Source organism: Crassostrea angulata, chromosome 7 (genome assembly GCF_025612915.1).
Source record: "Crassostrea angulata isolate pt1a10 chromosome 7, ASM2561291v2, whole genome shotgun sequence".
NCBI lineage: Eukaryota > Metazoa > Mollusca > Bivalvia > Ostreida > Ostreidae > Magallana > Magallana angulata.
In genome coordinates, this window is record NC_069117.1 from 4,028,113 (window position 1) to 4,053,338 (window position 25,226).

The 25,226-nt window shown below is 31.4% G+C and overlaps 2 protein-coding genes across 2 annotated transcripts; both read right to left on the minus strand.

Annotated features, from left to right (window-relative positions):
• Positions 1–4,798: 4,798 nt before the first annotated feature.
• LOC128192379 (uncharacterized) lies at positions 4,799–13,721 on the minus strand. Its single transcript, XM_052864991.1, has 6 exons — positions 13,609–13,721; positions 9,580–9,664; positions 9,377–9,468; positions 8,212–8,275; positions 7,502–7,596; positions 4,799–7,186 (listed from the first exon to the last, which is right to left on the minus strand). The coding sequence occupies exons 1-6, from the start codon at positions 13,658–13,660 to the stop codon at positions 7,116–7,118; spliced, it is 459 nt and encodes a 152-aa protein (XP_052720951.1). The 5' UTR covers positions 13,661–13,721; the 3' UTR covers positions 4,799–7,115.
• Positions 13,722–16,243: 2,522 nt separating this feature from the next.
• On the minus strand, positions 16,244–21,309 carry LOC128192380 (uncharacterized). Its single transcript, XM_052864993.1, has 9 exons — positions 21,178–21,309; positions 20,552–20,746; positions 20,414–20,476; positions 20,087–20,266; positions 19,680–19,778; positions 18,843–18,914; positions 18,479–18,586; positions 17,417–17,492; positions 16,244–17,275 (listed from the first exon to the last, which is right to left on the minus strand). Exons 1-9 carry the CDS (start codon positions 21,239–21,241, stop codon positions 16,921–16,923), a joined length of 1,212 nt encoding a protein of 403 aa, XP_052720953.1. The 5' UTR covers positions 21,242–21,309; the 3' UTR covers positions 16,244–16,920.
• Between the last annotated feature and the right edge of the window lie 3,917 nt (positions 21,310–25,226).

Genomic DNA, 25,226 nt, shown 5'->3' on the forward strand with positions numbered 1-25,226 from the left:
ACTGTTTCTGTTATTCCTACTAGTTATAAATTCCATTACTTCTTACCTGCAGTTTACTTCACCACGGTAACTAATCGCTAGCAATTTGCATGAGCTGGTACTACAATAACCTATGCACAAAAATTGTTTTCTTTAACTTAGAATCAATAGTTATGTTATATTTTTATATGAAAGAATAACAACTGTTTCTCGTTCAATTCAAATCAATTCAAACTAACGAGCATTCGCAATTTTGCATTGTGCATGTCAACGAACTTTACTATTTAAGATGTAATATCCCTCTGATAAGAGAGATAACTTCTGTAGAAAATAATCTCACTTTGTTTTTGTTAACTCACAATTATTAAGGCATGTAGCAATAAGGGAAGCAGTGCTGGGCCCCAATTTATGTTGGATGGCGACATTTATTTAATATTCAATAATAAAAAAAGAAAATTGGAACGAAACGAACTGAACCCAAACTTTTGGCAAATGAAAAAAAGTTTAGAAAACTTTTACAAAAAAATGCAAGAGGCGAATCATATTTATCAAAGTTTTAATGAGGCAATGTCTACATGTAATACCCCTTCCCCTCCTCCCAATGGATTAATTTTTAAATATTACTAAATTTTATGTACTATTTCAGTATATGAATGGTACGCATTTGATGTTTTAGGCCAGAAATTTTAGGACAAAATTATGCGCTCTCTCTATTCATAGCTCGTTCACAAAGGGGAATGAATTATGATTGAGAAAAACGTGACAAAGACAATTGCAAACTCTAGACTTAATGATCGTCGTTTGAAACTTATAACATTTCAAATGCTTAAAATTGAATAAGGGTTTTCTTATCCGAGAGAGCAGATGTGGCACAACAAAATTAAAAAATAATAATATTACATTTTATTCAAGACAATATTTCCCTATACTGCTATCATATCAATTACTGGAAGTTAATTCATTTGACCCCCTTTTTGTGTTATAACAAAATGCTCTCACGACTTGTTTACATTTTTAGCATTACTAAAACATATGGATCCATTTACATGTACTATTATCTTATCCAAATTTAAAAATTTAAAAAAAGAAAACCTTTCTGATTAATTAGAAGCTGTGGCAAAATATCATGTACTGTATGTAACAATGTATATAAAACCTTCAATAGTCTATGATAAAGAAAGATAACTCTTGCTAATTGAAGCAATTTTTGTTACTGTATATAACTATACATTATTGTCATATACAGTTAATATTTTTTTTTTATTTTTTGGGGCCGGCTAGAGGAGACTTTGAGGCGAACTGCCCTGAAAGACCTAAAAAGCAGAGGCTTGACCATGTAGACGCCTCGAGCACCTGACGGCGTAGAGAGGAAGGAGAGAGATGTATATTTCTTGTTTGATATTAGTGTTGTTTATGCTAATATCAATGGTAATGCTGATGCAAAGTATTGTTTATGAAATTGCTATTGGTTCTGTTTATATCTTTATCCATGGTACAATTGATACTTTTGTTATTGCATAGTGCAGTTTTTGCCAATAGCTTATAAAATTGTTATACAAATCCTGTATAACTCCACCATTTGTGCTATTTCAGGCAAATGTTAATGGAGCTGTTTATGCTTATGTTGTTGCACGGTTTTAGTTTTGAGCAGATTCTCATGGTTCTTTACGCAAATGGTGTAAGTGCTGTTTGATAGTGTTATACATTAAGATTATAAAAACGTTCGTGGAGAGCTTTTTAAAAGAATGAATTTGATGTATCTTATACCATTACTGTAGGTGATGATGGCTTTGCTTGAGCTGTTTATGCCATTTTAAACATGTTGTTTGTGCTATTACGTATTGTTGGAAGTGCTCGAGTTTGTGATTTTTTTCGTTGAAAAACTAAATTCCGGATACTTGGAATTTGCCATGATAGTATATCTGTGGTCATATCCGATAGATCTCTGACATTATACAGTGCTGATAAAGATTAAAACTTGGATCACATCCTAACAAAAAAAAGGCATAATGTAGATAAATAAGTCCTACATTTCAACCTAGGTCTATATATTTTATATTATGTTGTAAATTGTTTACGTTTGTTGATAGAATATAGTTACGTTGATACAATATTTTCGTTAACACTGTCCACCAAAGTCCGCTTAAGTGACGCTGAACCTTGTCACGTGTACTGATCCACAACTTTGATTTCAAGGCACTAAACATACTAATAAATCAAAGAAAAGGAAATCTCATTAAGTGTACATTGTTATTTTACAATACTACTGTAACATTCAACTGAGTAATGCTTGGACGGTAACCGCTGGGAAATGACCGTAAATGTCGTGATGATTCCAATGGACGATAACTATGACAACGTACTTTTACCCACTTATTAGTTGAATGAATGATTCAGAGATAGTTGTCAACATTAACAAGACAATGTTTTAATTGGTGACTCATAAGTGTTATAAAGAAAGCAAGCATTAAAAAATATTACCAAAAATAAAAACTAGGGTTAAATAGAGGGAGTAACGTCTCAGATAGGGTCGATGCATGATTATTTAGCTTGACCACTTCTAGCATTTATTCTGATAAAATGGGTAATTGCAAGTTAGGGAAGGAAAGACTTTTTTGTCAAATCCATATACTTTCTTACTCAAGTACCATAAGGAAACCATACTCTTAACGGCTGACTACTCCGAGTAGTTCCTGATTATATAGCTATCTCATTGTTATAAATTATTTTGATAGGCTGAAAACTAATTTTTTCTATTTCATAAACGAGTTCTCATTTTTCAACTCTAACCATTACGGTACATGTTGTAGAGTGTTGATAAACTAATTGTGATAAATAATCTTTTTAATTCAATGTATACATGTAAAATTATATTGATCAAATGTTGTGAAAAAGGACTTTTTAAACAAGAGGTCTAAATATGCGGGTAGGATAAGGCAAGTCCGAGTTTAATGACCGTCGATATTATGATCAATTTAAAAATTGTTTATTTCTATAAAAACCGTGCTGAATATCAATATCAAGTGAATATGTTCACCAAGATATTATTTTTCTACTTCGGAATCGAGTCAGTCTTTAAAGCTGCCGTGCCATGGTATCACGTGACAGTTAAAAATAAATCACATTTTTACCTTAACAAAAAAATCAAGAAGTGTAACACTACCTAAAAGATCATTTGTATGTATGATACAATAATTTGATCGGCAATTAGTTCATGTTTATTAGTATTACTGCTAGAATCCTATCGTTAATCGCATGAAATAAATATTGTCATTACTTATCGGAAACCCACTCAACTTTTTTGATTTCATTGAAAATACTATGAATTTTTATTTACAACAACGCACAGGATTCTTGCAGCACTTTTCAAGTAGTTTTGGTTATGTGCTTTTGATATTTGCCAAATTCAACTTTCATAATATTCAGAGTAATGTTACACTTTTGCCTTTTTTGTACACATTGATAGAGGAAAGACCAATCAAACCATATAAATATTGATCTGCTTACCATATAACACTCGCTGATAAAACAAAATATCTTTGCCTGTATTATCCTGTTTATATCCTAACTAATACGCATCTAAATTTTGGATATCTCTATTGAATTAGTCTTATTTCGGCATTGTTTACGCTGCATTCCGATTATGTCTCCTGACATTGATCTTCTCTATTTAACATGCCTGTGACGTCATCAACAATTATTATACGTGATAAGAGACATCGAAGGTATATTCAGTTAGAAGAGTTTCTAATGACATTTTAAACCTGCAGTTTTTATTATTTAAACCAGAGATAAAGTTAAAATTGACATGTTTCTGATTAAAATATGACATCCTGCTGCTTATTGTGACGTCATATCGATCAGTGGAATTTTTACTCAATCGATCGCTGAGAGTTGCCTTATCATACCCACGTATATTTCTATGTTGAACTTTTAACCCATCTTGGGCCCCCAGTATTTGTCCGGTGGTCACACCTTTGATCAATTTAGAATCTACATTATTTAAGAATGCTTGCATAGTAATCTCACAAGTTGAAACGTTGTAATTTTACAGAAGAAGATTTTTAATTTTGTTTGCGATATATTTCTGTGTTAAACTTTGAAACCCGTCTTTGGCCCCAGTTTTAGATCGGGGTCAAAGCTTTGATAATTTAGGTTGTACACTATTAAAGGATGTTTACGTAGTAATCTGACAAATTGAAGATTTGTAGTTCTCTAGAGAAAGATAATGAAACCTGTTTTTTTAATATTCCTATGTTAAACGTTGAACCCCTCTTCCTGTCCCTGTAATTTAGAAACTACACTAGCAAAGGATGAATGCACAGTAATATCCCAAACTGTTGCACTGTCAATCTTGAGAAGTAGATTTTTAAACATTTTATTAAACTTTAAACCCCGCTAGGGGCCCCACAGATGGTCTGGGGTCACAATTTTTACAATTTAGATACAATCTTTTGTGTAAAGAATGTCCACTATATATACAAGCTTTTGTGTGAATATTTGCATTTTTGGTGCCGTGGTTCTTGAGAATAAGATTTTTAAAATTTTTTACTAAGTATGTCTATGTTAAACCTTGATTTAATTTCCCTCTGGAGCCCGAACTTTGGTTCGGGTATCAATGATATTTACAATTTCCACTATACATACAAGCTTTTGTATGAATATTGGCATTTTCTCTTTGGTTCAGGTAAGCTAAAATAACGAATAAGGAACCTTATGGATTATTATCCTTCTGATTTTAAATTTTTAGACACGCCTTATTAGAATATTTATGTCTCTGATCGCGATTTGGAAAAATATAACAAAACATCAAATAAAATAGTTTTGCAATGGAATCAATTTTATTTTTTATTATAATAAATTGAAACGTGAAACATGACGGGATGCTTTAAACATGCATTTACATTTTATACAATTTCTTCACAAAGATACTATATACACAAATGTGGCTTAGAAGTGGGAACAGAAAAAGCTCATTTCATTTCACTTCCGTAATATTCATCTCGAATTTTGTAAAATAATACAAGCGTTAAATATTTATAATAACACAAGGGTTTATTTTATTCTTAATCATAACAAAAAGAAATAAAAAACAAAAGAAACAAATAAAGAAACAAATTTAAAACAAAACACACACACAAAAATACCCCCTCCCCCCAATACATTGGAATTCATGTAAACGTTGGCGAATATCTAATTTTTTTTTTAATTTACCTTCCAATTATTGGGACAAATGTTCGTTTACAGAGTAGCTTTTGTTCTACTATAGGATTTATCAGCTTTAATCTAGGGTTCCTAAGACGTTTACTGAGACAAAGAAGGAAGTTAAAACATTGTGCAGTTTCAAGTAATGGAATGATATGATATAAAATATAATATACCTCAAAATAAAGTCATCAAAGTAAATATGCGGAAGTACTTAAATTTTTTTTGTATTCTTTCGCTTTTTCCTTAATTTCCGCCATTTTGTTGTAGAATTCCATAGATTTCAAAATTGTGCCAAACACACTAAACTAGTATACGAACAGGAAGATTGATGAAAAAAAGTAATAATGAATATGATGTCTACCTACTGATCCCCGAGAATCAATCTTTACACGAACTCGTAACTTTTTTTTATTAGTTTGTATATTGATCAAGATCTAGTAAATGATTCTATACTGTCTTTTTGGTGTTAGAACCATTATGACGTCATAATTGATTTGATGATCTTTTCCTGTATTTTACGGCTTTAAAGGAATTATGTAGAAAATAAAACAATATTTTGACATTCTATAGCCTATTTAATCGCGGGAAAAGTAATCCCGGTTCCTATATTTAATTTGACATCATTTTAAAAAGGAGGTCAAGAGCTTGTTTAATGCCGTTTTTTGAGAGACTGCAGGTTTTCTAGATATATTTCGTTAGTCAAAATGGACCAAACTCCGAGATTTGTTACATTTATCCTTCATACTTCATAGAAAATGGTTGTTTAACATTGAATTTTTATTGTGTTTACCAAATATTTAACCCCGGTACATCCTAAGAAACAAAGATATTGTTATGAGGCATCATTTATAGAATTTATATCTTGAATTTCATAAACCTGTAGGCACCTTTCATTTACTATATCTTGACCTTGTTTTACAGAACAAATTTCTTTATTTTTCTATCACGATAAAACCCTCGCTGTTGCTTCCACCTCAATCATACGTAAGAATGCTTATACAAATGTTTGGCTTTACTGAACTTGTAAAACACCCAAGTAATTAGAATTGATTTTATTTACCTATGGTTTTAGTTGTGAGATTTAGTTTTTTATACAGTTCATTTTCATAAGTAAAATGTGTTCTATATACATTTTGTATTAAAAAGAAGATTGGATTATTTTTTCTGATTCTGTGTTTACTGAAAAAATTTGACTGTGTGTTATAATAAAAGTTAAGTGTTGATATTTTAGTTTACATAATTTTGCAGATTGAAAGATTTGTTGGTTTGTTGTTTTGTTGGTTTTATCTTATTTTTTCAATCAGATAGATGCACGATATGCAATAAAAAAAATATAAAAAGTTCCAAAGCACTGAAAATAGCATATCTTAAACTTTGATCATTGACTAAATTAAAAGTTTATTCCGGCAAGATGTAGAAAATTCAAATAGGAAACCGGACTAAATTTCTGAAAACCTATTCCTTTCATAAAACCTATTCTTTTTAATTTATATTAAGCTACACTAGCCTTTTATAACTGTACTTTCTTTTTTGAAAACGTTTATTTATTGATTCATTTTTTCATTGTTAAGAAAACAATTATTTACAAAATACTCAATGGTCATTCACTTAAAAAGTAGGCCTTTAGCCTAAAGAGAAAATAACATTACTTTTTATCATACAATCTAGATGTTTTTTTCCCTTAACATCAGTGAAATCTTTTCGCATTCTAATGGTCCAAAAATTAAATAATTTGTTAACAGTCTGATGAAATCATCTCCCTTCTTCTTACACTTGTTGGGGTAAACCATCACGAGTGTAAGAAGAAAACAGACTTGGATTTAGGCTCAGAAATTCTTCCACTTAACCAATCCTTTGAGTGATTTTAGGTATGTGAGATGGTGTTATCTATCTGCGGGTTTGACGTAATCCTTATTCCAATAACAACGTTACATGGTATGTAACAGTGTTACGATCAAAAGACACATTCCACTGATAAAAGGAAGACTTGAACCGGAACCTGAAAAGAGAGGATCACGTAAATAGTTCTGGTTAATTCTGGTGTTCAAAAAATACAACGTCACGTCAGATCAAACAAAATAATCATTAACAATGAAGATTTAGACAGAGAGCAGCACTGAGAATAAATAAGTTACATGCAGTTAGTTAACAGGTTATTAATGAATAAGTTATTTGCTTCAAGCAAGAAATCATACAGCTTGTAAAGTAGGCTAAATGTTCAGACATTTTGAAATAATAATGAGCTTTGCAGATTTACTATATTTCAAAACATCAGAAATGGTGTCGTTATTAAATACACAATATTGTTTCTCACAGCCTTCGTCGTCGAGCTCCTTATTTGCTTTTGACCTATCGTCGTCATTTGCTACACAGTCAGTAAGTTCTTCCTTGACACATCTCTGCATCTCTCTAAAAGAGTATCAAGGTATCATTTTCTCGCAATATCACCGGTGTGAGATCGGTTTGTCCAATGTGAGACAGCAGTGTGAGATTTTTCTGTCTTACACTGTGTATTACTACGCCGTTTTAAAACGTAAACAAACGTTGTCTGCTGTAGGGAAATGCAAAATGGTGCATTGAGATTATCCATTTAGTAATTGTGTTGCTTAATTAATTACAATTTATCATATTTTTAATTTAAAAACTGTCCTATGCACTCATTTTGACTTGCACCATTTGAAGCACGCGGAGGGATAAACAGAAAGTAATCTTTTGAACGTCATAACAGAACGTTGTCAAACATCATTTTTTAAGGTAATATAATGCGAAAAAAATAACCATTCATTATATACTCGTGTGGGATAGTGAAATTCCACCTCGGAGCCAAGATTCATGGTCTAGGACTCGGCAAAGCCTCGTCCTAGACCGTGAATCTTGTCCCCGAGGTGGAATTTCACTATCCCACACTCGTAATAATGAATGATTCTATTAATCTTGAGATAAAGCATGGTAAAACTAGCCTATTAAAATAAACAAATACTGTTTCTGTTATTCCTACTAGTTATAAATTCCATTACTTCTTACCTGCAGTTTTTTATTCCAAGGTAACTTATCGCTAGCAATTTGCATGAGCTGGTACTACAATAACCTGTACACAAAAATTGTAATCTTTAACTCAAACTCAATAGTTATGTTATATTTTTATATGAAAGAATAACATCTGTTTCTCGTTCAATTGAATTCAATTCACACTAACGAGCATTCGCAATTTTGCATTGTGCATGTCAACGAATTTTACTATTCAAAGCTTTAACTTTTTCCATTTAAGTATTTTAGATCTAGAAAACGTTTTTAGATAACAGTACACTATTTCAAGGTATATTTCACTGATGTAATACATTTATCTCTAATATGAGATACTAAATTGTACTAAATAAGATCGCAATAATGTTGTACTAAGGATTAAGTTGAAAAACAAACTAAAATCAAATTGAAAACTTCAATAGCACAGCATTTCATATCGTTTGTGCAGTGTGTGTGTGTGTGTGTGTGTGTGTGTGTGTGTGTATATATATATATATATATATATATATATATATATATATATATATATATATATATATATATATATATATATATATATAAAGTACAAGCACTTTAAAAATCCAACAACACGCGATATCTATAGATATTAAGTCTAAAAGATTCACGGTTATAGCACGAGATATCAAAAAGCACTTATTTACTTAAAAATAGATGTAGATGTAGATGATTTTTCCCCCTTCCTTGTGTAGTTTGTATTTTTTGTCCTAAAGAAGAGACTTGTAGTTTGGAAAATTTGACAATATTGTATTTTATTGTTCGTGTCGTTTGTTATTTTTAGTGGGCATATATATATATATATATATATATATATATATATATATATATATATATATATATATATATATATATATATATATATATATATATAAAAGTAAAATTAATTAAATTACTGTTAATGTACATCAGTACTTTATCTAAAAGAAATAGCCAATCGTCTCCTATAAGAGTTTGAGTATGACATCATCATGATTATTTTGTGCAGTCCGTGATCTTTCTTAGGTCGCGATAGGTTTCGACCAATCGATAAACGGGGCGTGTAGATTTCAGTTTGGTTGTTTCTATACAGCTATCCATTTACTACACATACAAAGAGAGGGAATCATGATCGGTAGATGTAAATATAATCTAAAGACCCGTATCTTACATCTTTGCTTGTCCAGTATCTGTTTTCCAACCTTCCTATCCTGAGTTGTATTGCAGTCGGTTAAGGCTTTGGCAACACATTTCTTATGGTCGCTTAAAGACAAAGTGATAATGAGTTATTTTCATGAAGGAAATTATTTAACGAATGAAATCGATCATCACAATGTATATATTCTGTGTAAACGATTTGTTTTGACTGTTTACCTGCAGCCTTTAATCACTAATCCAAACAAATTTGTCTTGCAATCATCTAACTTTGACCCACACTGTGAACCTTGAGCGGAAACACCTGATAGGAAAAATATGATATATTTAATCCAGAAAATGTTTCTTTTATGCATTATTGCTGGTCTTGTGAGATTCCGAAATGTTAATTTTAAAACAGGCACGTTTGATATAGGAATGGTAATCGTTGTCATATTTTTTATAAGAAAGAAATATCTAAAGACAAATAAGAAGATCGGTGAATAAAAGAAAAAAGGGAGTATAAGGTAACGTAAAAGGCTTATTCATTGGGGCTTATTTGGTCACTCCGACAAATACGCTTTCGATGATAACAGAATGTGGATAAAACGGGCTCTTTTTCACTGTACTTTAACCCCCCCCCCCCAATTTTTTGCTCATTTGACAATACTACATTATAGCATTTTATAATCCAATGTCAGGTACTTTAAAATTAAAGTTTATTGTTCAGGTTTGTTTGATAATTCAAAGAAGTTATAAAACAGTTTTTATCATCAAGTAGGTATTTTTTTTTCATTAATATTGACAACGTTTATTAATATTCATACAATCCGCGCGTAGGCTCTATATTCCGACACAATCCCCTTCATACAATAAACGTGTTTCAATGCATCGATATTCGCTCCGTCAGTTACATTACATGGATTTCAAAGCCCTTATTATTTTCAAACCAGTGGCAATGTTCATAAAAGTAGTTTAAAATCCATTTTAAGTCATGTCTTAGAATCTTTGTTAAGGAGGTTGGCACCTGAAATACTCGTAATGTCAATCATCCGAATACCACTTGGATATAAAGATATGGACCTTAAATGTTCATTTGTTTTATTTGTGACTCATGTCACCTGTCATTTTTTGAAAATATAGGGCCCCAAACAGAAATGAAAATTTTCCTGAAATTTTTGCTAAAATTTAGCATGGAAATTGATTAATTGAAAAAATCAATCAAATATTTATAGTTTGAACAATTATTTAATTAAGATTTTAATACAGTATGAAATTGAACACATGTAGTGACAATAAAATCGCCGTGTATCTCCAAGCGCTATACCTACTTGGTCATTTAAATTGCTCCAGGCATTAGACACGGGACCCGTGTCACGGGTTGTTTATTCAGGCAACACTTGTGCTGTAAGATGATAATTGTTTAATGATTGCCCATACCGATACCTAATCTATAATCAATACCTACCGTTTTACGATAATTTGGAGACGCAATGAATGAGAAATTAATTGAGATGAATTTTGAGCCATGGTCAAATTTTAAAATTATAAAACGGTAAACATTATGCTTATCAGCATCATTGTCATTATAATGATTATTGCTGAATAAGTTCTTACAGCTGGTGAAGGACCGGTTCAGTGGGAACACTGGGTGATACTCGGTTATCACATTTTTGACATGTCGATCGTCTCACAGTACAGTAGTACTGAGCAATCTCGTCTTAATATGATACATAAAATAAATAATTATTATGAATTTATTCAATAGTTGTTTGTATTTAGTTTTAAAAAACATCAAGTTCTGCATATTTTACTGAAAAGAAAACGTTGTTTAAGCACGTGCGTAAGGTTAGCACTAAATAATTGGCTGAATCATAACATCCGGTAAGACTAATTTTAAAACCCGTCGGTCAACTCGGAATATTCCAAACTCTTGAAAACTCGAACTCTTGAAACCTCGAACTTTTTCCTCGGTCCCATGGACTTCGAGCTATCGAAAGTTACCTTATCTAAGTCAAAGTTTAAAAAAATCTTGCTTATTGGTGGCCTAGAATGCCAGTACATAATGAACACAACAACAGATGTTACAAAATTTTTGAATAATAAAATTATAACGCAAATAAAAAAAATATTAGTAATGTCATCTTCCAAAACTTTGATTGCAAATTAACATACGTTTGATTTATCATTTAAAAATAAAAAAAAGTAGGGGTCACATCTCAAAAATTTGAGATATAGCATGAAATAAGCTAATTTTAGACCAAGATTTGAGTTTCTTTTTTCTAAACTTCTATGAAATATAAGCTAAATTTACCAAAATATATCGATAGGAATATAAAAATATTGTTCAAATATGTTTTTTTAGATTATCATGAATATATCGTAATACACAAACTATGTAGAAGTTTGCTCTTCTCTGCAAATAAGGAAGCTTAACTAACAGTACTCTAAAAGTACTGAGTTATGAAAATTGATCATTTCCTTCTTGAAGACCTTCCGCCACAAAATATTGTCCCTTACTAAACTCTGTAAAAAATGTAATTTTGTTTAAACCATTCTATTCAATAAAGTTTATCTGGCATTGTAAAATATAAATATACTATTAGAATTAATATGTGAAGCAGAATTTTCAGACTAAAATTGACCCAAAATGGCTACCTAAATTCTAAGGAGCGAACCTGATATATCTTATGACAATTCTTAAACATATCTTAGAAAATAAACCACTTTTTTCTTCCAACCAGCATTAGCTAAATATTATTGTAGGTGATTTTTTTTTAAATCGTTAAGAAATCCTCAAAGTTCACAGCGACGTCACATTTCGATTGACAGCTTTAAAAAAAGTCTTAAACAAGAGATGATATTTAACTGGCGCATAACTTTTGATGAATCAATGAAAATGTGGGTTATGTTCTAAGTGAAATAAATCATACTAAAGTTAAGCAAAAATCACCAAATAATAAAATTTTTAAAATGTCGACCAAAAGATTTAATGATTTTATCAACGTTATTTTTTCTCAGTCACATATCCATTATTTTTCGCAAATTGTATTTTTATTTTTTTAAGAAATGAAAATACGAAAAGTGCTTTAGATATGTCTTTTCTGGAGTACAAGAAAATCTTTATTAAAACAACATACCACCTCCTTCAAAATGCAAGCGAGTGGCACTTTTTTCTTCGGTTTCAAGTTTACTACACTGGCAATCAATACTGACTTTTAAAAGCTATTTTAGCATATTATCCGATTAATGTCTTAAAATTACAATTTTAATACACATTTAAACGTTATGTATATCGTTAACTTTTTTTAACCGCAACGCCAAGAAAGTTATAACTTCACCTACGGCAGTAGGAAAAATAAAATTCTGCGCACGTGCAAAGTCAGGTTCATTCGAATTGTGCTTGACTTTAATGCAGATCATAGGATGTAAACCGAAGCCATCTTAGACGTATAAAAAGATATCTTAAATTGACTAAATTTACTTTCTAAAAAAAGAATTTCAAGAGATAATCTAAAATAAATATCTTTGAGCAAAACCTAATTATACAGATATAAAACTTAGAATTGTGGTTGTCTATCATGAACAATTACATTTTCAATTCCTGTTGCTAATACAGAATTTGATCCGCCAATGACGATTCGCGCCAATTTCGCATCCCCCTTATAGGTACGTTTAGTAATACTCGGTGGCTAAATATATATATTTTTCTAATTTTAAAGTTTTTAATTTCATCATACATTTTTAGCTAAGAGCGAGCCCTTGTCAACTTCTTAAGAAACGAAATGAAAACGTTGCTATATATTACGGCCAATAAAACTTAACCTTATTTTCACACAAATTCTGTAAAAATACTTAGTACCAATTATTAGGTCGGACAATTTACTAATGCGGTCGTTGCTTTACTTTCCTCAGACTCAGAATAAACAAACCACATAACTTCACTTTACAGGACTGGAAATAGTGTTTACAAGATGCAAATAAGTCACATAAATCAACAAAAATTGTTTCCATTATTTTTCAAAACCAAAAAAATCTAATGCAAAATTTAAGACAACTTCGAGAAATTCTCTTGTGACTAAGATGTGTCCTAAGATAAGTCTGAGACATATCTTAGTCTTAAGATAGCTTCAAGAACAAGCCTATTAGATTATTTAAACCTCTTCAACTGCTCCAGTACCAAAATTGATATTGACAAAAAGCTATAACAAAATTTAAATGCATTAACAAATCGTCCGCTACGATAACTAATCTAGCGACTACTCCTACCTCTGTGGCTGATGGATGCAAGAGCCATGAAAAGGAAGACAGCGACGTACATCTTTTAAAGTCTACAAGGAAGTGCTGTTATGTACTTAATCTAATGCTGCCTTTATATACACTACAGAACTTACATAATCTGTACTGACTGTAGACAATTTTAAATATCTTACAGAATCTCGATTAAATGGATAATGGAAACAAAACAAGAAGATTGGCTAACGTTTTACTGTAAGTGGTTATATTTTCAGTGATATGTAAAAGTAGTCTAATCCCCCCCAAAAATCACAGTGCCTGGTCTTTACATAAAGAAAATAAAAAAGAATAAGATAACTCAGAGTAATACACTTTTTCTGTGTTGTCTTTAATTTTAAACAATATAAATATATGATACCTCATGATTTGAGATGGTATATGATAATTATTCAACGAGTTGTGTGAGGATAGAAAACACACACCAAGATGGATAAAACTCTTCTGATAGAATCACCGTGTTATTCTTCATTTTTCTTATTTTTAACCTTGTTACGAAAGCAACAAGTGTCAATTTTTTATCCAACGTGTATTTTTGAAAAACAGCTATTTATCTATGAGTTTGGGTCGATGATAACTTCTCTGATATTTAAAAAATATATCAAAAAATCATATTTTGAAAAGAATTATCGGTTTCAATGGTGATATTCTCTAGATTTTCATTTTCAAGATTAATTCATCATCATTTTAATTCATTTTAAACTGGAGATTAGGAGAAACTGTATAAAGTTTTTTGCTAATGTACTATCATCTTCTGACAATTAATGTCAGAAGATTTTTTGATCTGATGCGAGTCAACGTTTACAAATTTCATTTTTGATAGAAATCAACTTTTGTTGCCAAATTTCCTTTTTCTCAGAATAGGATGCACAGTTATCATTATTTATCTTAAGATCTTAAGATCAATTCTAAGTAAAAATCAAAAATAGAATTTAGAGATTCCGGCACACATAGTCACCAGTTTTCTTTATATTGCCTACAATGATACATATTGATGTAATAAGTAGAAAGATGCCATAAATTTGTTGCTACGGACTATCGCTGCCATGGTAATGGAGACCAAAGATAGAAAAATCTTAGCAACTTCAAAACAAAATAGAAAGTAATTGCAGCTTATCTAAGTTATGAAATATTGAATTGACTATATGGTGAATTTTAAAATTATAGAAAAACATTGGTGGGTAAATGATCATACTACAAAGAACGAATTCGTTTTCATAGGTAGGGGTCACTACATTATATTGAATCTTCATAAGATAATGAGGATGCATACCTTTTTAAAGACTTAATACGTAGTCAGCGCATGTTTGTCTATTGTTCTCCTTTTAATGGTAGTTGTATATTCATACATTTAAGCTTATGTTAAAAGGAGATCAATAGACAAACCTACACTCATGATAAAACAGACAATACACAATTTCTTCTTGCATCCGCGTCCTCTTTTGTTAATAGGTATACTTTGACCTGTTTGAATATTATAATTTACCACGTGATTTCTAACCCCAGGTAACTGTGTGAGTACAGGACATCGTCACGTGATGTGTTAGGTAGCATGCATACTGTTAGATGACATGATTTGTCCATACATATTTCAATTCATTCCAATCGAGTAATGGTTTTTTAAGTTTTCCGAGATATCTTTAAGGGATTATCGCTTCTGTGCGTCACTGGAACCTATTTGTTATTTCGTTTAGAACACATATTTTGTTGACATCAGCCTGGTTAACGATCATCAATAATTAAAGGGGCATGGTCTCGATTTTCGTCAATTTTTTTTTCTGTTTTTATTATTTGCAATGCTTTAGGAATGCATTTCTAATGATCAAATGGAATTTGGGTGCCAGTCGTTGAGTTTTAAGAAAGATACAGGGCTTACAATTCTTCATCATGTAAAAAAGGCTCGTGCCCTGTTTTTGTTTACATAGGTTCAATATACCAGTAAAACTCTTTTTAAGGATGGTTTGTCTATCTTATTATTCATTTTAAGCATAAATAAACAGTTCTTAACGATTAACACATTCATTTTAGGTCTAAAACTGGAATTTTCACTTCAACATTCAAAATGTAAACATACGAGTTGTTTACATAGCGAAGAATTGTAAGCTCTGTAACTCGCTTATAACTCATCAAATGACACTCAAATTATGGTTGCCTATTAAAAATGCCTTACTGAAGCATTGTAAACATTTAAATCGAAAAAATAATTTTTGACCAAAATCGTGACCATGTCCCTTTAAATGGCAACATGCAGAGAGAGAGAGAGAGAGAGAGAGAGAGAGAGAGAGAGAGAGAGAGAGGTCTCAATGGTTTAACGAAACTTTCATGAACATGTAATTTCATAATAACGTAGAATTTATCATTAGTTGACATCATAAGTTTACATATTGTATGAGTGTTTTTAACACACAAAAAATATTTACAAATTTGATTTTTTTTACCTACGCATTGAGTCACGAAATAAAAATATGTTGGTATATGGAACATTCAGAACAAAGTATGACGGCATATATTAGGCTTTTGCCAATCATTGTAATTGTGTGTGTGCCAATAATATATTTGTATTTGTATTTATCCAAAATGCTATATTTTTTTAAAATTATAACTTCAATAAATAGTTATTCTTTTTTATCATTAAAAAATCATACTCCATTCAACACGAGAAACAAACAACATTACGTGTTCTACTTGACGTCATGCATTTTTCTGTCATATATCAACCTAAGAAAAAAAATCAGTTGGCGGATCTTAAAAGGTGTTTTGTGCACTGCAATACCACCGTAATGTTTATTGCGATGTTCTCATAAGTTAACTCATACGATTTTATCTGATATTATTTCAGGATTTTACAGAAGCAGCTCACAATATAAAAAAGAAACTCCTAGTTCTTTGACGAATAATTATTTAAACGGTAATTTCAACAGTAATTCGTTTTTTAGTTAACCACCCTTTACAATTCCATACATATACACGTGCCAGTCAAATGACATAGTATTGAGCATGTACCTAAACTTTAAACTGACATCACTATGTCCGTCTGTCTTTGAATGTAATTGTATTGTAATACAACTGTTCATCATTCACGTATTTTAAACAGTATTTGGCTATCAGCTGTTCTTTTGACACGAGTCAAACGTGTTTATTGTCAACTTTGATTCAACTTCCATTTAAAAAGCTGAAATATTACAGCCTATTGGTTTACACAGTAGAAAAAAATCATATTTTTAAAGTTTGTTAATCAAGTTCAACAGGCGGCAAAATATACAAAATAATTTGTCAAACTCGATTGTATTAATCATACATCGAGCACTTCTGTGTGGAAGAACTTTTACCGAGCTTAAAAGAGCTACAATATGCACCATTTCGCACAAGACCAGGCATTCCTTTCATATCAACATAGCCATTTCCATGTGGTCCAACTGGATTGACTTCATCATTGAAACAGGCTCCCTTTCCGGTTATTTCTGAATACGGGTTCTCCTCTTCCGGTAAGATTTTCACACGGGTTGAGTTCCCGGGAGATGAGGCCGGAACACATTGATACTCTGTGTTTTTAAAAAACGTTTTCCCTTTCTTCAACTTTGATTTACTTTTTACTTCTGAGGGATGCACATTCTTGGTTTCCATATTCCATTTTGATGTTACTCTGAATTTAAGAACAAAGTTTTCTTTACAATTATTTTGCTGAAACCATAAACCATCTACTTGTATTTCTGGTTGATTTCCATTTATACTACTTTCATGACTGAAACTTTATATTCGGTATGACACTAGTATATGAACAAACCTTTTCCAAAGAACCAGCATGAAACCCATCAACACCATGAATAAGATCAGATTGAAGCCGCTGAATGCAAATGGCACTACAGCAATGAAATCAGATTAAAAGAATATTGAATGTAATGATAGCTCACATATCAACTGATAGAACGACACACAAAATGAAATTAGACTGAATCCACTGAATGCTAAATAAACTACAAAAATTTAAAACAGGTTGAAATCCTTGATACAAGATATTTCAATAATAACATAAGAATATATGTGATATAAAAATCAGATTGATTCTCTAGGTTACATGCTTTAATTCAACAGACGCTAAAAGTTTAATTTGAAGTAACTACAGAACTTTGGTATTATATTATTTTTAAAGTGTATATTAGAATTTCATTTTCATGAGTGTGCTATATCGAAATTGAATTAAAGCAATAATCAATATTCATTTTAGTAAACGTACGTTAACTGCTTATATAAAACGATTACGAACTATAATTCATACTTTGATACTTGGCTATATATATTTTGATTTATATATTCTCTAATATCACTTTATCAAATATGACTCAATGGAGTCAAATAAATGACATTTCTATCAGCTGTACAAAAAAACCCAACCTCCAGCTGGGTAATATAAATTCAAAAGTAAAGCTAAGAGTAAACAATTAATTTGGAATGAATGGAATCTGGTTTTCTTTTTTCCCTTTAACTATAACGACCACCTTAATCATTGCGTTTTGATTTCCGTTACCAGTCTATAGTTTGTGATGGTGATAAATAAGTACAATATTTCACAATTTTCAGCATGAACAAATTTGAAAGCAATCGTGCTCAAAGTTTTAGAAACTCTTAGATACCTAAAAGTACTTAAAATCATAACGATTGTTGAAAACTATTCAATTGACTTGAGATGTTTACCCTACAATAAATAAATGTCCATTGACAAGGAGACTCTATTAAGGAGACTTGGTCGTATATAATGAGGAAGTGATCGAATAGCCATTATGAGCAGGAAGAAATGAACGCCCTTTTAACAATTGTTTAATTGGCGTCGTGTTAACTAAACCCTTACACAGAGTCTTCAAATCCCAGACATGCCAATCTCCATTTTCTGTGGTCCGAGTACCAACTAGCTGTAGGGAAGACGCTTCGCTCAGATCTTCTTGCATGTAGGCTTGAACTATTTCATGTAAAACAATACATCTAAATATCAGGCTTGTGCTCGGTCATCAGATATAATTTAGATATGTTTTAAAATGCACTTTATAAGAAAAAAACATATAAACAACGAAACAAAATCAATTTCAAAGTAAATAAACAAAAGTACTATATATATGTGTGTGTGTGTGTGTGTGTGTGTGTGCATGTATGTGTGTGTTTGTTTGTTTTTTTTAACGATGGTTAAGAATCAATGCATGATAAAATAGGTTTCCTACCGCCCAGAGCCTCTTCTCTGTATGGTAGTGGAGTTATTTCCAAAAATGTTGACATTTGATGATCTGGTATATCTGAGAAAATTAGTGAAGTGTGTATCATCAATTGAAAAAAAATTGTTATTTTTTCTTTAATCAATATTGACTCTTAGATTGTTTATTCTGTAATAACTATTTGTATTGGAGACGGTCTTTAAGGTGGTACGTGACATCTATCAATATAATCGTGGATTTAAGTACTTTATGATTAAAATACTTTCAGCGGTTTAGAATTTTCCAGTTTTTCAATATCTATCCAAAGAATATGTTTTAAAATGTTTTGGAAAACTTTTAAAATCCCCATCCGGACTCGATCTCATGACTTACATTTTCGTATTGAACCTTTTAACCTACTGTGCTACGCTGTTAGATGAAAATTTTGGGAAAGAAACCATTAAATTGTTATAAAATAACATTTTGGTTAAATATCACTTTTCATTTTGGAATGTTTAAAGCCTATATAGCTAGGCACAAGTGACAAGATATTCACGCTATTGGTGTGTCAATAAGGAGAGTAATTGAACCAATTAGCTTTTTAACTTTTGATTTCAATTCGTTAAGTACATGTACTTTGTATTGTTTGTGTTGAACAATGTCAGTAATCCAATGATTAACATAAGATATTAAATCTAGAGATTAAAATTAAGAAATTTACAAAAAAGCTTCAAATTCTTTCAATTATCTCATTGGTTCCAGGATTTCAACCTCGTCCCTTTTAAAGAAGTAAGAAGTATTTTCGATTTTAAAAACGATCAGGTAAATTTACACTTACGAGAACCTTCAATGAACTTTTATACTCACAAGAAGTGTTGATACAGACACCCATTTTTGGAATTGAGCAGTCATCCTGTCTTGATTCCAACGTTTCATTGTCACGGGAAACCACGTATGTACATTGCTCTGAAACAACGGCCATTGTATTGTGTAACAAGAATCATTATGTTCAGCATCGGGTTAATTGGGTACGGAAAACTTTGCCTTGTATTTATTGTCTATTATCGTTCAAGATATCAACAATTCATATTTTAACAGGTTTTTCAATTTTAAAAATTCTATAGCTTTATTGCTTTGTTTTATCCACCCTTTAGTAATACAGCGCATTGAAACTATCATTGTTGTCAAAAACGTTCTTTTTAAATTAAATATTCTATCAAATAACATCCATTGATTTAGTATGTTAGTTAAACAAACTTTACTAAGACTAATACCTCGGGTACTATCTATAATGACCTCTGGGACCCAGAAAGCTGTTGGCTTCTTGAAATCATTCTGAAGCCTGGTGACATCAATTATGACGTCTTCCATTTTGTGTTGAGCACTTCCACATATACCCTTCGCCTTTTGGTATGTCACTTCGGTCCAACGTATTTCAAAGCTGCCAAGGTGTACTGTTGAAAACACAATGCTAATGTACCTTAATTCTACATACCTTTAGGAAGGAGAAGTAAGAGAGCAAAGTGCATTTTCATAGTTGGTTAAAATTTCGATACGTCATGGATACGGCTAAACATTTTAGATACATGTATAATGGTTACCACAAATGAACGGATTTCTCATATCTCCCCGTGTGTGTTGCTGTTTCATGCGGTAACAGGCATCTGAAAGTTAAGATGGATTAGTCAATGAAATATCCTCACATCAGTAAAGAGTCAACTCTCTCTTGATATTCTCACCTTCTGTGCATCCTAACTCTTTAACTTTCCCGTCAATCCACGCTTCGACATTTATTCCAAGTTCTTTGATGATTTCTGCTGTAAGGTTCTTTTCCCCTATGTATTGATAGGTTATCAGTTCGGATTCGTACTTGGTCTTGCATTCTCTCGACGCCTCTTCCCAGTGAATTTTATACTCAGGTGTACACAAAATTCCTGTGTATAATGGAACAACAATACATAGCAATTGTTGTCAATACTGGTTTTTCTAAATCTGAAGGTTCTAAACTTAAAGTAAGCGTCAAATTGCCACACAGCGACAGATGCAGAACCTGTCTCTTCTGTATGAACCTGTAGACCTAGACCCACACTATCTAAGTAAAACAGACACTAATTATCGGTGCTTGGCTGACTCTAACATGTCTGATATCATATGATATAAGAAACAAGTACAAAAACCATGTTTAAATTTTTTTTTTAAAATTATTTGCTAGTGTTTTTTGTGCAAAACAATGTTAGATTGAACAGTTTTCAAATCTTTAAAAAGTTATAAGTTTTTCATCAGTTGTGTCTTATGTGCTAATTAAAGTCATAACTTATAAATGAAGAAAGAATATAGACATCACTAAATTAAAAGGAATTGGTACCTGTAACTAAGCACACAAGAGGGATGAGACCTCTGAACGTTCCACTGAATCGCCGCAGCATCATTGATTGCCCTAATCAAATCTCATGTTGTCAACTTATGCGCATTCTCTCATTTCCCCATTATCCTGAAATAGAGTGAAAAAGAGTTTTGAATTTTATACTTTAGTTTTGGGCATGCGCATACTAAAAAAATTTGCAGTTGCTGACAAGTGGCTTTCAGTTTGAAGTAAATGTTTTGTTATGTGATTAACACAATACAAATAAACAGTTATATTGCTTAAGAGTTATAATAAATAATCTATATTAAAGGTGGACAACATATTTACCGAAAGAAATACAAACCATTTTTTACAAGTTCCAATGTAATGCAAAAAATTGCTATTTGTAAAAATTTTGAATAAAACTGAAACCAATGTGATTAACCATTTAACGAATCGTTTATCTTAACAAATATGTATTAAAGATTATATAGCGAACCAGTTATTTCACAGTACGAATTTTTTAGCATTGTTTGCCAGTGGGTCATTGAAGAAAACTAAGAAGTCCAATGAAATTGCAGTGAACAGATTTTAAGTTATGTGTCATGTCTACGCTATTTTGGGACAACCCTCGTATATCGGCTATGTAAATTTTCTTTAATTGATGTTAGCTAACATTTTAACAAATCATGACAAAGATTTGTGAATTGTTATGTGATTTTTATTTCATTTTAATAGTCAATATTATAATTACAATACAGTTCGGATATGAAATACAACTTATTATCACTTGCAATTAATTTTGATTAAAATAATGTCATTTTTTAAAATGATAAAACTGTTCTCTCCATGCGTTCTTTTTTGAATTTTATATTTTGATTCTGTTATACCAATAGTGATGATTTTACTAGTTTTGTCATATGGTTTTATACACTTGTGGATTGTTCTATTTATGCAAATGGAGTTGGTCTTATCTATGCTATGTTGATGACAATATGTTGCTTCAAATTAGGCTAATGCTGTTGATGGGCGATCACAAATCCTGTTGGTGGTTTCTTTGTCACTTTTGGAGCTGTGCAAGCAAACTTTGGCGGTGCTGTTTATGCTTATGTTGTTTCGTTGTGTAGTTGTAATAAATGGTCACGGTTCAGTACTGCTGGTGAGATTTAATAACATGGTTTGTTAAGATTATATCGATGTTGGCTGTGCTGTTTTTCTGGGGTTTATGCCATTACTGATAATGATATATTGTTGGTATCCATTGATGTCGTTAGGTTTTTGATTTGACCAAAACAAAATAGTTGTGTTTTTTTTCATTCCGGTCGCTAGAAACATTTTTTTAGTCAAGTTATGTTTGTTTGATGTATTTATTAAATCCTATAGTAGATTATCAAAAAAAAATTAAAATCCCGGATGCTAAGGGACTATCATGGTTTTATCTTTGTTCACATCCGATAGATCTCTGACATTATAACATATACCGGTAGAGAAAAGCACAATGCAGATAAATAAGTCCTAATTTTGAACCCAGGCCTAAATATTTTGAATAAATCGGTTTTAATTTCTATATTGTACCTTTCAATCATATATATCAAAAGGAACTGTTATCTAGGAAAAACAACATTTTTTTCCTTTTTGTATCATAATACTGTACCTGATACAACACGGTAAAACACGATGCATTTAACCGAATAATGATTAATAAGGTAATCACCGGGAATTGGTTGTAAACATCGTTATGATGACCTTGATGATAAATCTATACTACACATAATCATAATTTTAATCAAATTATTATAAAGTAAAAATTGAATTAGATTGCATAAGATAGATTATTTTCATTTTGCTATAAAATTATTCGTTTCATTCTGTAATACATGATCAAAAGAATGTTTGATGCGATGAAATAGACCTTTTTTGTCATATTGAACCCTATGAACATGCGTCAATATACTTGGCAAATATTTTATTCAATCCAAAAGTCTTGAAACTTTAAGTGAACTTATACATAGTATCAAATCAAACATAGAGAGTGTTTTAGTGTGTTCAATATGTGTACGAGAAGGTCAATTAAGGGAAGTACAAGTGCCAAACAAGAACTCGTAATTGAGTTAAGGGTCACCTAGAATCCTCATGGAAGAATTTGAAACACACAAGGAAGTTTATAGAGGATAGCTATGGTGGCATATTGCTGACCCCTATATCAAGATCAATTATGTCGACATGCAAGAAAATTATGTCAACATGCAAAAAAATTATGTCAACATGCAAGATAATTGTCTGTACATGCAAGTTACAAATCTTTTAAGAGAACCTAATTTTTTATGTGGGTAAAATCACTTACTTACACCAGTATCTGATATTTTAGATGCAAGATGCAACATAATTATGACAACATGCGGCTTATTAATGTTGACATGCTATTAATATATGTGAACATGCAAGTTATCTATGTTAACATGTAAGAAATTTATGTCAACATGCGAAGTAATTATGTTATTTATGCATATTGACTAAATATCTTGCATGTTAAAATAATTAACTCGCATGTTAATGTTGATAAGTCACATGTCAACATAATTTACTCACATGTCAACATAATTAACCCACATGTCAACATATGTATATTGCATGTTTACATAATTAACTTGCATGTTGACATAGATAAGTCACATGTCGACTTAATATGTTGCATGTCTACATAATCATTTTGCATGTCAACATAACTAAGTCGCATGTTGTCATAATTATGTTGCATCTTGCATCTATGATGTCAAATTACGGCATTAGTATGTCATATTTTACCAATATAAAAATCAAATTCTCTAAAAGGATGAAAACAACATGGTCAAATAATTTAGCAGATATTTGAAGAAGAAAAAAATGTCGGAGTCATCCATTTGAATAAACATGGAGATAAATATGTCACAGTGTAAAAAGAAAATGAACTTTTTCAGACATTTTGTTGTTACCAAAAAATTCTTCTTAGCGACGGTCTAAAAGGGGCATAAAGGGGGCTCATGTTTATTAATGTCTATTTAACATTAATTTTATAAAAATTGCCTTTCTCTTGAACTCGCTCTTTTTTGCGATAGAAGCACGACTGTGAGTTTCCCGCTCTCATACAGAGTGTGCTGGGATGCGCCAGGAATTAAAATTCGGACTTTAAAAAAAAAGGAAATGGTTTTACTACTTCAGTTCAAAAAATAAATCTAAAGCATCTCCCTTTTTGCAAAATAACCATGTATTTGGATTTGATTCGTACCAGTTGTAATATATATCATTCAATAATGTCTACCACTTAAACTGGTATGGCTCGTGAAATTCAAATATTCTTAATTCAGGATAGAATACATTTATTTGTCCTGTCTTTTCATTCTAAGCGTAGCACGTGATTATTATTCAGTCTGAATGGGTCTCCAAGAAACATATTGAATAAATATAACCAATTTTAAATTTCTTTTCATTCATATAGAACACCACATCTGTCTTATGTAGATAATCTTCATAATATGATGGTACTTTAGCAATACATGCTGATACTTTGACAGCATTACATGGTGGTACTTAAACATTACGTGCTGGTATTTCAACATTACATGATGGTACTTTAACATTACGTGCTGATACTTTAATATTACATGCTGATACATTAACATAACATGCTGTTATACCATAAAATGATGGTATTTCAATATGCAGTGGTTCCAAAGTAGCTATAAGCACCGGGATCGTGATTCCGTATTACGAAGATGGACACTTTTCAAACCCAGTTGGTTATCATTAAAATCTATATTGCCAAAACTAGAGCTTGTCCCACTCAGGTGAAACTGGATTCTGGAGGGAATCGGTGCACGGTCACTTTAATCAATTTGTAAAAACCTGCGCCGAAACCTCTGAGTCAAACGACTCCTGAGTCGTCCTTGTTTAGGCGCCTTCAAATTCAATGCCAATTTTACAAGTTCGTTTTCTGTCGTAGATTGACTGTATTAATCCTGCAAGCGGGCCCATTCAATTGGCGCTTGTTTTACCATTGTTTAGCCAGGCCTATGGGTTCGGGCGCTTCTACG

Excerpts from the sequence above, each read along its gene's own strand:
- LOC128192379 (XM_052864991.1), bottom strand. The coding sequence starts at position 13,660 with ATGTACGTCGCTGTCTTCCTTTTCATGGCTCTTGCATCCATCAGCCAC. Across the intron at positions 9,469-9,579 it reads TTAGTGATTAAAGGCTGCAG|CGACCATAAGAAATGTGTTG; the intron begins GTAAACAGTCAA and ends TTTGTCTTTAAG. Across the intron at positions 7,597-8,211 it reads CTTGGAATAAAAAACTGCAG|AGAGATGCAGAGATGTGTCA; the intron begins GTAAGAAGTAAT and ends ATACTCTTTTAG.
- LOC128192380 (XM_052864993.1), bottom strand. The coding sequence starts at position 21,241 with ATGATGCTGCGGCGATTCAGTGGAACGTTCAGAGGTCTCATCCCTCTT. Across the intron at positions 20,477-20,551 it reads AGAGTTAGGATGCACAGAAG|ATGCCTGTTACCGCATGAAA; the intron begins GTGAGAATATCA and ends CTTAACTTTCAG. Across the intron at positions 18,915-19,679 it reads TGTCTGTATCAACACTTCTT|ATATACCAGATCATCAAATG; the intron begins GTGAGTATAAAA and ends TAATTTTCTCAG.